Here is a 13,151-nt window from a genome sequence, read left to right as displayed (position 1 = left end):
AGAGTCTGTTGGGTGTATGTTCAATGCAATGCGTGTGTTATGAGACATGATAATTGAGAAACTGAGGTTGCTGGCTGAAACCTGGGGTAAAACGGAGAGAATAGAAATCTATGATATGTTTTTGCGATTGTTTTGTTTTATATATTGTTTTTGTTGATTTGTTGAATGGAGTGATGGTGGTTATGTGCGGATATGTGCGGATATGTGCCAAAAATGGATAAGTGCTACGTGCCAGGTGCACGCTCGGGTTCGTCTTTGTCGGGTTCTTCGACATCTTAGTCAGCTAAATGATCTAGGGTCTCGTCGTCTTTACCAGTGACGCTTGTCACCATGATGCATTCATCGCTGCATGAGAAATAAGGAATGACGTGGAACACTTCATAGCACAATTTAGAGATAGCACCATCCAACTCGGCCAGCAGATATGAGCCTCCTTTTGTGTGGCGCACTATTATCATCAGTCCCAAGTATTGCGGCTTCATCTTCTTGCTCAACTCGTACTCAGCCTTTGAGTTGCGCACCAGCACTAATGTGCCAGGTGCATGGTCATAGTTGCAGATAGTCGTGCAGAAGCGCTTCTCGAAGTTGTGAACAGACACGTAGCATGCCTTCATTACCTTGTCTCTGATAGTGGTGAGATCCTCTATGCGCTTCTGTAACTGGTGTGCGCGCCATGCACTGAGTTCTGTGGTAGTAAACACTACTAAGAACATTGCTTCTGTTAGATCAAAAGGAAAGATCAGCTCTATGCTGTGCACCATACAATAGGGCAATAAACCCGTCGCTTAGTGCATGGTGATGCGCTCAGCTCAAAATACCGAGTGAACAACTTGATACCAATGAGTATCATCTCCATCACAAGTTTTGATGATGGCCTCCTGGACATCACGGTGTCAGCGCTCTACTATACCATTCACTTGTGAATTATATGGTGATATGGAGATCGGATGGATATCATACCGCTCCGCAAGCATGTTGGTGGCGAGTCTATAAGCGGGTGCATTGTCAGTAATGATTTCCGTGATAGGACCCCATTGGCATAGGAGCTCCTCATATATAAGGCCATAAGCAACTTCATATTCTCCTTGCACAGCATGTGCCATTTGGGATATGACGTGAGCGCTGTAGTAGGAGGGTTTGGCCTCAGGGGCATCAGCCAGGGGTGTCAGAGGTCTCTGTAGGTGTCATAGGTCCTCGTAGTCCTTAGATAGCCATGTTCATAGGGTTAGGTCATCATCATTCCACCACCATAGCAGTCTGCTTGGTTGGTTTGGCTGTCTCTCAGCTTGTTTGGTGTTCGAGCCATGGCCCCTCTCCAGCGTGCAGCGTGCTTGCACTAAATACTTGTATCCACCCACTTTGGGCATCTTCATGGTGTCAATATGCACCCTGCGGAACAAACCTCTGGGTGTTGGTACCATCGGCGGGACGTGGAGTTTCAGAAATTGCCTGGTCTGGCATTCATGACATGTGCATGTGTACCATTTGATATTGTCATCTATGTGTGGCCACCAAAAATGCAGTAGCAGCCGCGAGTGAATGGCATATATTCCCTTGTGACCTAGGTCGTTGTGCGCTTGCTTCAGGATCTGGTAGCGCTTGTGTGGCTTCACCACAATCTGATGCTTGCTGTTCGCTTCGCAGCGCCAAAGGTTATCTTCGAGAACGAAGAAGTGCGCCATGTGACTGACAAATGTGGTGAACACATCATCTGTAATGTCAACAGGTCTCTTGCAGTTGAGAAGGAAATGTTCTATCAATACCATGCACTTATCGAGTGCTTGCACTTTCTCAGAGCGCAGGATCTGCAGGTCATCTTGCAGCGGCTCTGTAACATCAAGAAAGGTTCATAAGACAGGTAAGTGTCTCGGCAGCTGTGTGAACGGAATCATATGCATGGTTAGATCATATTTGGCGCCGGCCGCCTCAACTTGGAGCATCCTATCATTCAGGATCGTGATGCCAAATGAGTAAGCGTGGTCTATTTAATCCTCATGATCGTCATCTTCTTCTGGATCATCATCAACACGCGGTCTCCTTGAGAGACCATCTACGCTGGCGTGCTTTGTGGCGGGTACATGAATGAGATTAAATTGAAAGAGAAGGATACCCATGTTCCATCGATTGATGGTCGCATTGGGTTGCAAATCGGGATTATTGATCATACCTTTAATATACTTCGCGTCGACTTCAACCGTTAGGTTAATGATGCCGAATATGTATACACGCATGGTGTGCAGCACACAATACAAGCCAAATCTAAAACCAAATCTTTGAGTGTTTGCATCGCTTGATGCTGCTCTTCGCCAAACTCGAATGGAACATCCTTCTTGGTCAGGTTAATCAATGGGCGCACGATGCGCGAGAAATTATGAATGAAAATATGCAAGACGCCACTTGTACCTAGTAACCCGCGCACTTGCGACTGGTTCTTCAGTTCAGGCCAATCTTGAATCTTTTGTACCTTTGATTCGTCAGGTATGCACCCTTCGAATGTGCACTTGTGACCAACGATGGTCATGGATGGTGTGGCTAGTACAAACTTGGTCACCTGGATAGCCCATTTGGGAAGCCTTATTAGGCTTAGCAATAGCATGCCTCGTCAACTATATTTAGGCTCGAAACTAGTAATATCCCAACACCAGCGTTAAATCACGCCCTAAATATTCTGATACCTTTGTACTGTAGCCTATAGCTAGGCTGGCACTTATCCCGCCTTATCCCGCCCTATGCCTGATACCGGCAGTTTCCACAAATTGCCTGTCTTGGTCCATAGCGGTTTATCTGGTGGGTTCTCACGCCTCTGTCCTCCTACCCCCTGCACTGCTGCACGCTGCACGCTACCGCCACCGTTTCTACAGCTCAGCAGCCATCACCCAGGCCACCACTACCCTCTACAACATCTGTCCCATCTTCCTCACCCAAAATCCCAGTGCCTCAGTGGTCTGTGCACCCCCAGCTTGCAGCATCCTGCAGGCTGCCTCCCACCTCATTCTACAACGCTTGTGCCCAGCACCAAGTGGTCTCTGTGTCCCCAGAATGCTGCCAGCACCAACCTGCTTCCCACCTCATTATCCTTGCCCACCACTGCCCTCTACAACACCTGCCCAAGTGGTCCATGCACCCACTATCAAACCTGGTCTCAGCTAATCGCCTACACCTACAGATTCACCACTTGTGGATCACACCATTCAGATCCACCAATGCCTGGTGTGCTCTATTTGCCTACACCTACAGAATCCTCACTTGGGGATCGCACTATTCAACCATTTGTCCACCTGGTCCGTGCACCCACTATCACCCGGTCTCAGCTAATTGCCTATGCCTACAGAATCCTCGCTTGAGGATCACACTATTCAACCATTTGTCCACCTGGTCCGTGCGCCCACTATCACCCGGTCTCAGCTAATCACCTACACCTACAGAATCGTCCCACTGGCTCCTTATGCCTCATGTAGGGGGTCATTCTAAGCTTAAGGGCCTCTCAAAGTCTATCATCTCGCACAACTTTCGAGGGCGACATCGCCAGACTCATATCCTGAAAGCTAGCCATCAGCTTCAATGCAAGGAGGCAGCAGATGCAGGCCATCAGGCTCAAGTCCAAGGTATACCTTTACATTCTTATTGTTTACATATAACTAATGCGATCTCTCATAGAGATGTCAAGCGAGGACCGCCAGTTGGTGGAGAACATGATGAGTGATTATGGAATGGATGTTGAATCAATACCATACACCGTGCCTCCAGGAGAGGAGGGGATGGAACTGAGTCATGCTGGTGGGGAGTACAAGGCATTTGAGGGACTCACTGGTCAAATAGCGGACCTTGGTGGCTAGTGTGTATTTTTTTTCTTGTCTGTCTCGATTGTTGCTTATACCATCAACCAGTTGCTATATCAATCACAGCACTGGGAGGACCGCACAGAAAGCCAAACGACTCACTGGCAACTTCAAATAGACCTGCTGGTGGACGCTTACCTGGACTATCATTTCCGTGATTCTGGAGACGGCTTACCAACCTTTGACGACATGTCTGCGGAGCCACTTCTAGACAATTCTTCTAGTGTTTCGCTAACTAACATAGAACTAATTGACCTTTTCAGTATGTTTCACAAAGTTCCAATTCTCTGTGCGCTAATTCATTTCTAGAGCGAAGCCACTCTTCACTGCGATCGCAGCCCTCCCACAGATACCCAAACGAGACCTTAATATACCATGGGTACATCGGGTGTGCACCACTTCATCCCACAGCTGCCATATCGCTGCGCACTCTTGCCGCCTACCGTCAAATCCATCGGTCATGTCCCCGATTCAGCATTCAAGCCCAAGTGAAAAGTCTTTGTTTCCTGCATGATGTACGTGTATATTACATCATTTGACTGATCTAAAAATGCCGCACAGACACCCTATCGACCGTACCTTAACGCACAATTTTCAGCCGCTTATGACATCTATTTGGAAATCCTTCACCGCGTGAAACAGCATCATTGTGCAGCACTCAATCATGACACACTGAATTGGTGCATGCTCAATTCATGCCCAGCTTGCTTCTATAAATTAGAGGATGAGCCAGTGCTTGAATTTGATTGACTGGTATCAATTGATGGCAACAATAGTTTGAAGTGCTGGAACTCTACAATTTACGGCTAAAACCCACACATTGATTCTCGCAAGGCACATTCTGATTATTGGATTGATACCTGCAATGTAGACAGGTTCAAGGATGAAGTCAAAACACGCGAGGTAAGACGAGCCTCTCTTCATGCAACAATAGTCTGACTACATGATGCAGAGGGACACAAATGACGATAACTGGGAGGACAAAATGATCGCAGCTGAAGGCACTACCCCAGCATTCAGTTGTGTCAACCGATGGCGCAATGCTGGTCCAGAGACTCGAAAAAAATGTTTTCAGTGTTTGACGAATCCGGGATATTTATTGCAGTGTGCCGTCATAGATTTGTCATTCTAGCTTGCGACATGATATGGAGCGGAGAATTGTTAAGTTCTTTCTTAGCTCATCTTGACAAGCACTGATTTACAACAGAGCAAAATACCTGCTAGCCATAATTGACAAGCTCCTCGCCATATACAGGAAAAAAGGTGGCTGTGCTTATGATATTGGATGCGCATTTTCAAAGACACTGACCAACAGTTCTTTGGGTATGCGAGCGTGCAAGTTAGACTTTCATCTCATGGTGGGCACGTTCCACGGACATGCCCATAACCATAAGTGCCAGCTAGACTGGCATCCCATGTACATCCCCGGAACCGGACACACTGAGGGTGAAGGGTGTGAGCATATCTTCTCGTCATCAAACGAGCTTCCTCGTAGTATGAGACACGCAAGTCTATTCCACCGGCGTCAGACTATCGAGGAACATTTCTCATTCTGGGACACCGACAAGTATGCAACCCTTAGTGAGTAAATATTATAAGTTTTACTACTTTATCACTGATTCTGTCAGGCAATTTCATTTGGAATCACCACTGTGAGGCGCTAAACTCTATTCAGATGCTTACTGCTGAACTAGCTGTCATCAAAGCCGAGCTGAGTCTTACTGATGACGATCTTGTTCAATTTCTCAAAGACGAGCATGATTATCTTGATGGATTGAAGCTGCCACCTGTCTGAGACCAACTCTGCATATGCTATGTTGAAGTTCTCAATGAGCTCACTCAACAACAGTAAGTAAAGTTTCCATGCCGTTATTATGGACCTGATATTTAACTAATTTAGAGCTGATTGGGACATAGCTCGGGAAGTCAGCAATACCGCCCTGACTAGCATTCCCACCGGTAGTTTACAGGAGATCAACAATGCCCTCGCCCAAGCCCAGATTCGTGTTGACTCTTCCTATGCGAAGTTACAGCATGCTGAAGGGCTTGTTGCGCATATTGAGACACAATTGGCTGTGGATCAGCAGTGGGAGATTGGTGGGCCAGAGTACTGACAATTTAAGGAGGAGGCGTCCCTGGGTAAGTACCGCACTGCTCTAGATGAGCTCAAGCGTCTCGTGGTGATGAGGTTATTTGAACTCTCCAAACTCTCACTATTGGGCACAGGTAAGTTCATTTATGCCGAAATACCAACACTAATGACTGTTTATTTCTAGGGTACAAGCTACGCCAGCAGCTAGGCAAGGCTCTACAACATTGTTCGGATGCCATCCGTAATGCTATTAATCGCTACAACACACAGGCCACAGCCCTAAATCCACCCCATTCCAAGATCTCTTGGAAGGACATCGCTGATTATGGTTTTGTAGCTGAATTCGATCTTCTGTGATATTCTCGCAATGATATTCGAAGCAGCACTTGGTCAAAGCCAGGACATTGAGAAGCAACCACTAAATTCTTCAAACTTTGTCGAGCGCGCGAAGAAATCACTAGACTCAACGTTGAAGTCCGCCACTTGTGCACCACCATTCACGATGAAGAATGTCATATGCTTACCGTCATACAGAAACTTCAGGTTTTGGATCTGCACCTAGGCTGCGAGCTGCAACGCCAACATCGTTCACGTGCAGCTATCAATGCAATGCATTGCTACCGCTTGAATCGCATCGAGAGTCTCACAGGCTTTTCTGGAGTCAGGGGTGTTGGTGTCCATGCTGACCGCGCTGCTGACCATGGTATGTTTGAATAGCAAACTCAGATGTTATGCTAATGTTTCCATAGGTCAACCGAATGATCTTGCAGATATCTCACCAACCATTGATACTGAGGATACTGACATAGAAGCCATTGATCATGAAGAAATAAACATGTTGACAGAGGACATGGCTGATTTTCTTCAGTCAATTATTGATTAACTTGGGCACCACATACATACTGCAACTTGTACCTTTAGTTTGTCGTGTCATAATGAAAAACTTTGCCACAAATGATTGCAATAGATGTGTGATACTGAATATGTATAGTAGTGTACACCTTAATGTAGCATACAGTTGTAGATTATCGCTTCGTAATTCAAATTCTATATAGGAGTGAGATGTAGACTACGGCACCATAATGTAGCATGATTTAAGCACGGGTTTCAGTCTGACCAAAAGTGTTAATTGATCCATTAATGAGGGTCTTATTATTTCTCTACAAACATTAAGAGTATACACATTTGTAGAGAAATAAGACCCTCATTAATGGATCAATTAACACTTTTGGTCAGACTGTAACCCGTGCTTAAATCATGCTACATTATGGTGCCGTAGTCTACATCTCACTCCTATATAGAATTTGAATTACGAAGCGATAATCTACAACTGTATGCTACATTATTAATACAGGCAGTGTAGATTATCTATAGAGTGCTGGGCATGATTGTATTCAAGAATCTGAGTACAGATCTATGTGTACATAATAGTGTGCCCGTCAAAATTACTACTTACCATGCACTTGTTAAGCTCGCAAACACGACTCCACTGCACCTAGTGTGCATCCACCATCTCCACCACCCTTGAAGCCATTGCAATCTTCGCCATTGCACTCCATGGCATCTTTACCATCTCCGGATAGCAAATGGTTCGACCAATTCAACATGACAGGTCTTGCTGTGCTGTATCATAATTCTACGTTTGCCTCGGGTTTCAGCAACAACGAGCGTCAAGCAGCCGCACAGGCTTTACTCAGGCATGATGCTCATATTGACGGCTCCCATTATCAGACTAGGACAGTGGGGGCCTTCACCCATCATACATCAGCTTCAATTGGTCAAGCAATTCGAACGAGGCAAAAGAGTGGTCCCTTACACCTAACGAGCTACTTGATGCAGCCACCCAGGATGTATTTGATGCAGTCAGTCATTTCCTTGATTTTTTTTCTTAAAGCTCACAACATTTTTCAGCTCACCACGCAAGACTGTCTTGATGGTGGGATATCCCTTCTCATTTGATGCGCTGGCAGTGAACCTCCGCCGAATCTCTCCCCCAGACAAATTCCTATTGATGTCTATATGATGCCGCATGAGTTGCAGGAAACACAGCAGCGAATTGGTGGAGATCTTGCTGTCTTAGTACAGGCATTCGCACAAGAGTTCGCAGTACCTCATTTGCAGCGTTTTGCTACCCGCTGTGCCATTGAAAAGGTGAAACACAGCAGGTGCTGTAAGTAAATTAATTTTTATTGTATTCTTCGCATTGCTAACACAAGGTGAAGTCCCTGCAACTCATATCAGCACTACCGGACCATGCTACATCCCTCCACCTATGGTTGCTACAGGAGCTCGAATCCAATGCTCTGCACAAGCCCCAGACACCTTTTCCACCAATCTACAGTCCCCTCTCCTTCATTCAGACTCTGCCACTATTCATTGTGGTGTGGAATTGGCTGCCGAATCTGCGAACCGAACTGCACCATCGACACCACACTCGGAGATGCGTCAATGTTGACTGGCTGATGTATTCACCAAGGCTGTCCCACTTGTTGTGGCGCCATCTCAGGGACAATTCGCTTGCAATCTGCCAATGGTTGGGTCGCCCCTTATTAGTATTGGGCCATATGCAGATGCTGCACTTGATCAGTTGAAGCTGGGTGACGAGAATTTGCCGAAGCTCCGAACATTAGTAGCAGCAGTTCGCAGCAGCCGGTGGGAGGCAGTGTTTAGGTCCCCATCATGGGACTTGACTTACGAACAAGCTTCCATCTTGTCTAATGCCCTCCCCATGGACCTACAGGTAGGTATAAGGGACGTCAACCCTGAGGCCGCCAAATTGAAGGTTAGTCATTCTCCATTCTTTGCATTTTAATTTTAATTTCAATCTGTATAATCAGTCATCAGTGCTTACCACCATCCTCAAGATCCTCGGCATCTTAGTTTTCATATGTGCGCTTTACCTTTTCAGTTTATTATTACTGTAGATCTCAGATGTTCCTGCCTTGTTTAGTACGGAATGATGTGATACCTGAGCCTAACCACAATGTTGACGGAGTGAAAATTTTCTTTTCAGCGTGTTAAATAGCTGGACAAATGATTGCAGGTTGTTGACTAGTCTCCGCTGCTTCCTTGTAGCTAATGGTTGCCCAGTCGTTCTTTGCCAACAAGCGCAGTTAAAATGCCAGACTCATCCAGCCACCTGCCCGTCGACGTTCGAACGTTGTGCTCAGTAAAGAAGCCCGTGCTGCTCTCAGGCTCAAGTGACGCACCAAATCTCTTCGGTTCAAGGACACTTTAGATGACACATGGAAGCAGCTCGACGATGCTACCAAATTGATTGCGTCTTCACACCATAAAAGTATCCGCCAAGTTCAAAATGATTTATACATAGGTTGTGGCCTTCTCCGTTCAAAGCACTCTAAGGCTAATTTATGGAATGTGTTCTGCTGGAAGAAAAACCAAGATAAAGAGAATGGTAAGTTTCTATTATAATTGTGTTGTCGTGTTCTGTCATGCTCAAGCGTTGTTTTTTTTAGATAGCCACAGTAAAGCGGTGCTCCAAACACTTGTCTGAGAACACAAGTCCGAATACCTTGCACTCTCAAATGAAGAACAAGTTGAACTTCTCACCGAGTTCACTGAATGGAAAGAGACAAAGAAGACTGGTGTTTGTGTTACGGCCAAGTCAAAAATCAACGATATCACACAAACCTTGAAGGCAGTGGAAAACGAGGTATGTTCTTTGTTGAATTTGTCTCTGACATTTCCTCACATCTTCTAGCTCAAGAGCCTCCATTGTTGTACAGGTGCAGAATCTATTCTATACAGTACACGTGGTTCTACGGATGTTCCCCTCCGAGGTGTCGTGTTTGCCACTCAAGGTGTTGACAACTTCATGGACACCGTAATGGGTATCGATAATCAAGATTTAGTCAGCAAAATGGAAGGCTTTGCTGTCCAGGGGATGAAAGGTTAGTGTCTTTGTTCTTATTGCTACATCATTCTAATTATATTCAGGATCTGCGAAAAACCACCAGAAGCGTGTCTCCAATAAACGCACAGAAATGCGTGACATCATCAACCGAAAGCTTCGTAAGTTTTTTTTTTGCATTTACAACATTCAATTTACTTATTTCATTGATAGAGGAGTGTACCGGTGACACTGGCGCAAAAATGCAATGGGCGCATTACTTCCGCAACATTGTTCAGTGGTACCAGGTTGTTGTGGAAGGATGGCCGGATCAAATTCTGTTTACAAATCTTAGTCAAGTATCGAGTGCACTTCTGGACCTCCAGATGCTTTGCAATAGGTGGGATGATGGTGTGACTTACTGGAAGTCCTTGAGCGACGAAGAATTTGAGAAACTCCGTCTGGAGCATGAAGAGAAGCTCAAGAGTGGCGCGATAATTGATCGCTGCCACTGCACTCAATCTGACAAAGGGATGAAGTGCCGCAGTGCAGCAATACCTGCAAAAACTCATCACAAACATTACAAGAGTGCCGAGACTATTGAGGACAGCAAGGCCAGTGATGAAGAGTTACCTGATCCAGCTGCTCGTGATACAGAGCCACCTGTTCCTGGTGATGACTTCATTCCCTTTGACTGTGATAAAGCGTTGGCTGACTTAGATCGAATATTTGGCCCTGCGCCAATGTTGGAGTGAGGGAGGTTCACTTATACTTACCTAGTGTCAAGTCATAGCTTTCGTGTATGGCATCACTCATTACTATCAGAATGGAGGTTGTGTGTCATGAAAAAATATATATTGTTGTGTACACAGTTGTCAAGTACTACCAATAATGTGATTGTGCAGCCCTCTAGCTCAAAGTCTCGGTCCCTCTAAGCATTGTTGATAGTCTGCACGCTTGAGAAAGTGCTGGACTGACAGGATGGCAAGGGCAGTGGCAGTGGTGTCTTTGAACTGATGGGATGGCAATGGCGGCAGCAGTGGTGTCTTAAAAATTTATAGATAAAATGAGGTGTCAGTGGGAACTGCAAGGCTGATGAAGTGAGAGGCAAGGGGGACACACGGACCAGGTGGACAAATGGTTGAATAGTGTGATCCTCAAGCGAGGATTCTGTAGGCATAGGCAATTAGCTGAGACCGGGTGATAGTGGGTGCACGGACCAGGTGGACAAATGGTTGAATAGTGCGATCCCCAAGTGAGGATTCTGTAGGTGTAGGCAAATAGAGCACACCAGGCATTGGTGGATCTGAATGGTGTGATCCACAAGTGGTGAATCTGTAGGTGTAGGCGATTAGCTGAGACCAGGTTTGATAGTGGGTGCATGGACCACTTGGGCAGGTGTTGTAGAGGGCAGTGGTGGGCAAGGATAATGAGGTGGGAAGCAGGTTGGTGCTGGCAGCATTCTGGGGACACAGAGACCACTTGGTGCTGGGCACAAGCGTTGTAGAATGAGGTGGGAGGCAGCCTGCAGGATGCTGCAAGCTGGGGGTGCACAGACCACTGAGGCACTGGGATTTTGGGTGAGGAAGATGGGACAGATGTTGTAGAGGGTAGTGGTGGCCTGGGTGATGGCTGCTGAGCTGTAGAAACGGTGGCGGTAGCGTGCAGCGTGCAGCAGTGCAGGGGGTAGGAGGACAGAGGCGTGAGAACCCACCAGATAAACCGCTATGGACCAAGACAGGCAATTTGTGGAAACTGCCGGTATCAGGCATAGGGCGGGATAAGGCGGGATAAGTGCCAGCCTAGCTATAGGCTACAGTACAAAGGTATCAGAATATTTAGGGCGTGATTTAACGCTGGTGTTGGGATATTACTAGTTTCGAGCCTAAATATAGTTGACGAGGCATGCTATTGCTAAGCCTAATAAGGCTTCCCAAACAGGCTATCCAGGTGAACTTGGTTGCAGATACCGTCATGCTGACATTCTCTAGGTGCTGCAAGATATGGTTAACAACTATGCAGTGTTCCCAGATGAAGCATTGGATGCCCGGATTTTTGGGTATGGTCTCATATGAGCCATCCTTGCGCTGAGATCAGGTATTGACCGACTTGATCGGTACATCGTCAATGAAAGGTGACGTGTACTTGGGGATTTCATCCTGTAAAATAAAGGCTGAACAGCAATAGCATGTCCTTGCAGAAGTGTTGTTAAGCAATGTGGCCCTAGGGGCGTGCCGAAGGTCATCATGTCATGCAAGTCTATGTGCAGCGCGCTGTAGAAACTACAATACAGCGAGGCGCAAACAAGGCTCCAGACTGTATCTATAAATGTTGTAAGGTTGCGTGTTGCCTAGTCTGCTATACTTGAGATGACAAGTGCGTTCAACCCTAAAGGGGAAGCGAGTGCAGCAAGGATCTAGAAGTATGCGCTGAAAGCGCTACTGGTTGGCCAATGTGAGGCACGAGAAAGTGCAGGTGCTCGCAAGGCACGAAGGCATGGGAACGCGTGGGAAAGTGCACATGTGTATGCGGAAATGAGAGAGTATAAGAGTGAGTTTGCTTAAGTGATGATTAGATGCAAGATAAGAGATGAGAGATGTGAGATGTAAACAAATAGATTTCTACTATGTTCTGCTAGGTAGATGGTGGGTAGTTCCCAAGTCCAAAAGTAAGTAAGTAATAGTATGTACTGCTGGCGCTTATATATGGCACCTAAGCACTGTCATGCGGAGCCGAAGCACTGCCGAGTAAGGTATGTAAAGATATATGTAAGTAAGGGTCCATGAGCAAAATAAAGATGGAACAATATGCAAATGAGAGAAATGGAAATATACACACTAGAGAAGTGGATGGATGCTTCTGGATGGCTGGTGCTATAAGGTGTTCAAGCGTGGGAAAGCGTGCGCGCATGGCGTGCATTGCACAGGAAAGCTGCGCCTTATATAGAGATAGCTGCAGGTAGCACACAGAGTGATGCTACAAGTTCGTGCTGTATACTCCTTGGTGAAAACTACCATATCACACCATGAGAGGCATGATTCTCTACATCTCCCAGGGACTTAAATTCTGAGTGTCCCCACTCAGTGCATGTGTGGTGAGGATTTTGCGTGATAGTATGCAAGCGCGATGCATGTATGATGCTTGGGTTGTTGGGCGATGAATGTGCGAGCATAGGAATGCATCACATGGATGTGCGAAGTGTGGGAAAGCGCAGGCGCATTGTGCAATGCACAGGAATGTGCGCGCACTAGGCATGAAGGCGCAGGAATGAAGTGTAGCATGGCAAATTGCAAGGGTGACTCTGGTGTGAATAGTGTTCCATGGGTGTGAGGCGATGATGCGAGAGTGATATGGACGTGGTGTGCGAAGC

General features: G+C 46.4%; 6 protein-coding genes across 6 annotated transcripts; 5 read left to right on the top strand and 1 right to left on the bottom strand.

Moving 5' to 3' along the window:
• Positions 1-2,729: 2,729 nt before the first annotated feature.
• Positions 2,730-3,344, top strand: F5891DRAFT_1185903 (uncharacterized protein; the record flags this gene model as incomplete). The annotated part of the gene is made up of 1 exon (XM_041366612.1): positions 2,730-3,344. One exon carries the CDS (start codon positions 2,730-2,732, stop codon positions 3,342-3,344), a length of 615 nt encoding a protein of 204 aa, XP_041228346.1.
• A 101-nt stretch (positions 3,345-3,445) lies between these two features.
• F5891DRAFT_1185902 (uncharacterized protein) lies at positions 3,446-3,957 on the top strand (the record flags this gene model as incomplete). The annotated part of the gene is made up of 3 exons (XM_041366611.1): positions 3,446-3,605; positions 3,658-3,835; positions 3,888-3,957. The coding sequence occupies 3 exons, from the start codon at positions 3,446-3,448 to the stop codon at positions 3,955-3,957; spliced, it is 408 nt and encodes a 135-aa protein (XP_041228345.1).
• A 914-nt stretch (positions 3,958-4,871) lies between these two features.
• F5891DRAFT_948139 (uncharacterized protein) lies at positions 4,872-5,428 on the top strand (the record flags this gene model as incomplete). The annotated part of the gene is made up of 2 exons (XM_041374784.1): positions 4,872-4,999; positions 5,047-5,428. The coding sequence occupies 2 exons, from the start codon at positions 4,872-4,874 to the stop codon at positions 5,426-5,428; spliced, it is 510 nt and encodes a 169-aa protein (XP_041228344.1).
• Positions 5,429-6,354: 926 nt separating this feature from the next.
• Positions 6,355-6,594, top strand: F5891DRAFT_911308 (uncharacterized protein; the record flags this gene model as incomplete). Its single annotated transcript, XM_041373628.1, has 1 exon — positions 6,355-6,594. A coding segment is annotated over one exon (240 nt), but the record flags the coding sequence as incomplete, so codon positions are not given.
• A 2,541-nt stretch (positions 6,595-9,135) lies between these two features.
• On the top strand, positions 9,136-10,536 carry F5891DRAFT_948392 (uncharacterized protein; the record flags this gene model as incomplete). Its single annotated transcript, XM_041374802.1, has 5 exons — positions 9,136-9,346; positions 9,447-9,604; positions 9,653-9,842; positions 9,889-9,963; positions 10,016-10,536. Coding segments are annotated over 5 exons (1,155 nt in total), but the record flags the coding sequence as incomplete, so codon positions are not given.
• A 402-nt stretch (positions 10,537-10,938) lies between these two features.
• F5891DRAFT_1185899 (uncharacterized protein) lies at positions 10,939-11,553 on the bottom strand (the record flags this gene model as incomplete). Its single annotated transcript, XM_041366610.1, has 1 exon — positions 10,939-11,553. One exon carries the CDS (start codon positions 11,551-11,553, stop codon positions 10,939-10,941), a length of 615 nt encoding a protein of 204 aa, XP_041228341.1.
• Between the last annotated feature and the right edge of the window lie 1,598 nt (positions 11,554-13,151).

Source organism: Suillus fuscotomentosus (genome assembly GCF_016647785.1).
Source record: "Suillus fuscotomentosus strain FC203 chromosome Unknown F5891scaffold_15, whole genome shotgun sequence".
NCBI classification, from domain to species: Eukaryota; Fungi; Basidiomycota; class Agaricomycetes; order Boletales; family Suillaceae; genus Suillus; species Suillus fuscotomentosus.
The sequence above is the reverse complement of the archived record's forward strand: the minus strand, read 5'-3'. Positions and strand labels throughout refer to the sequence as shown.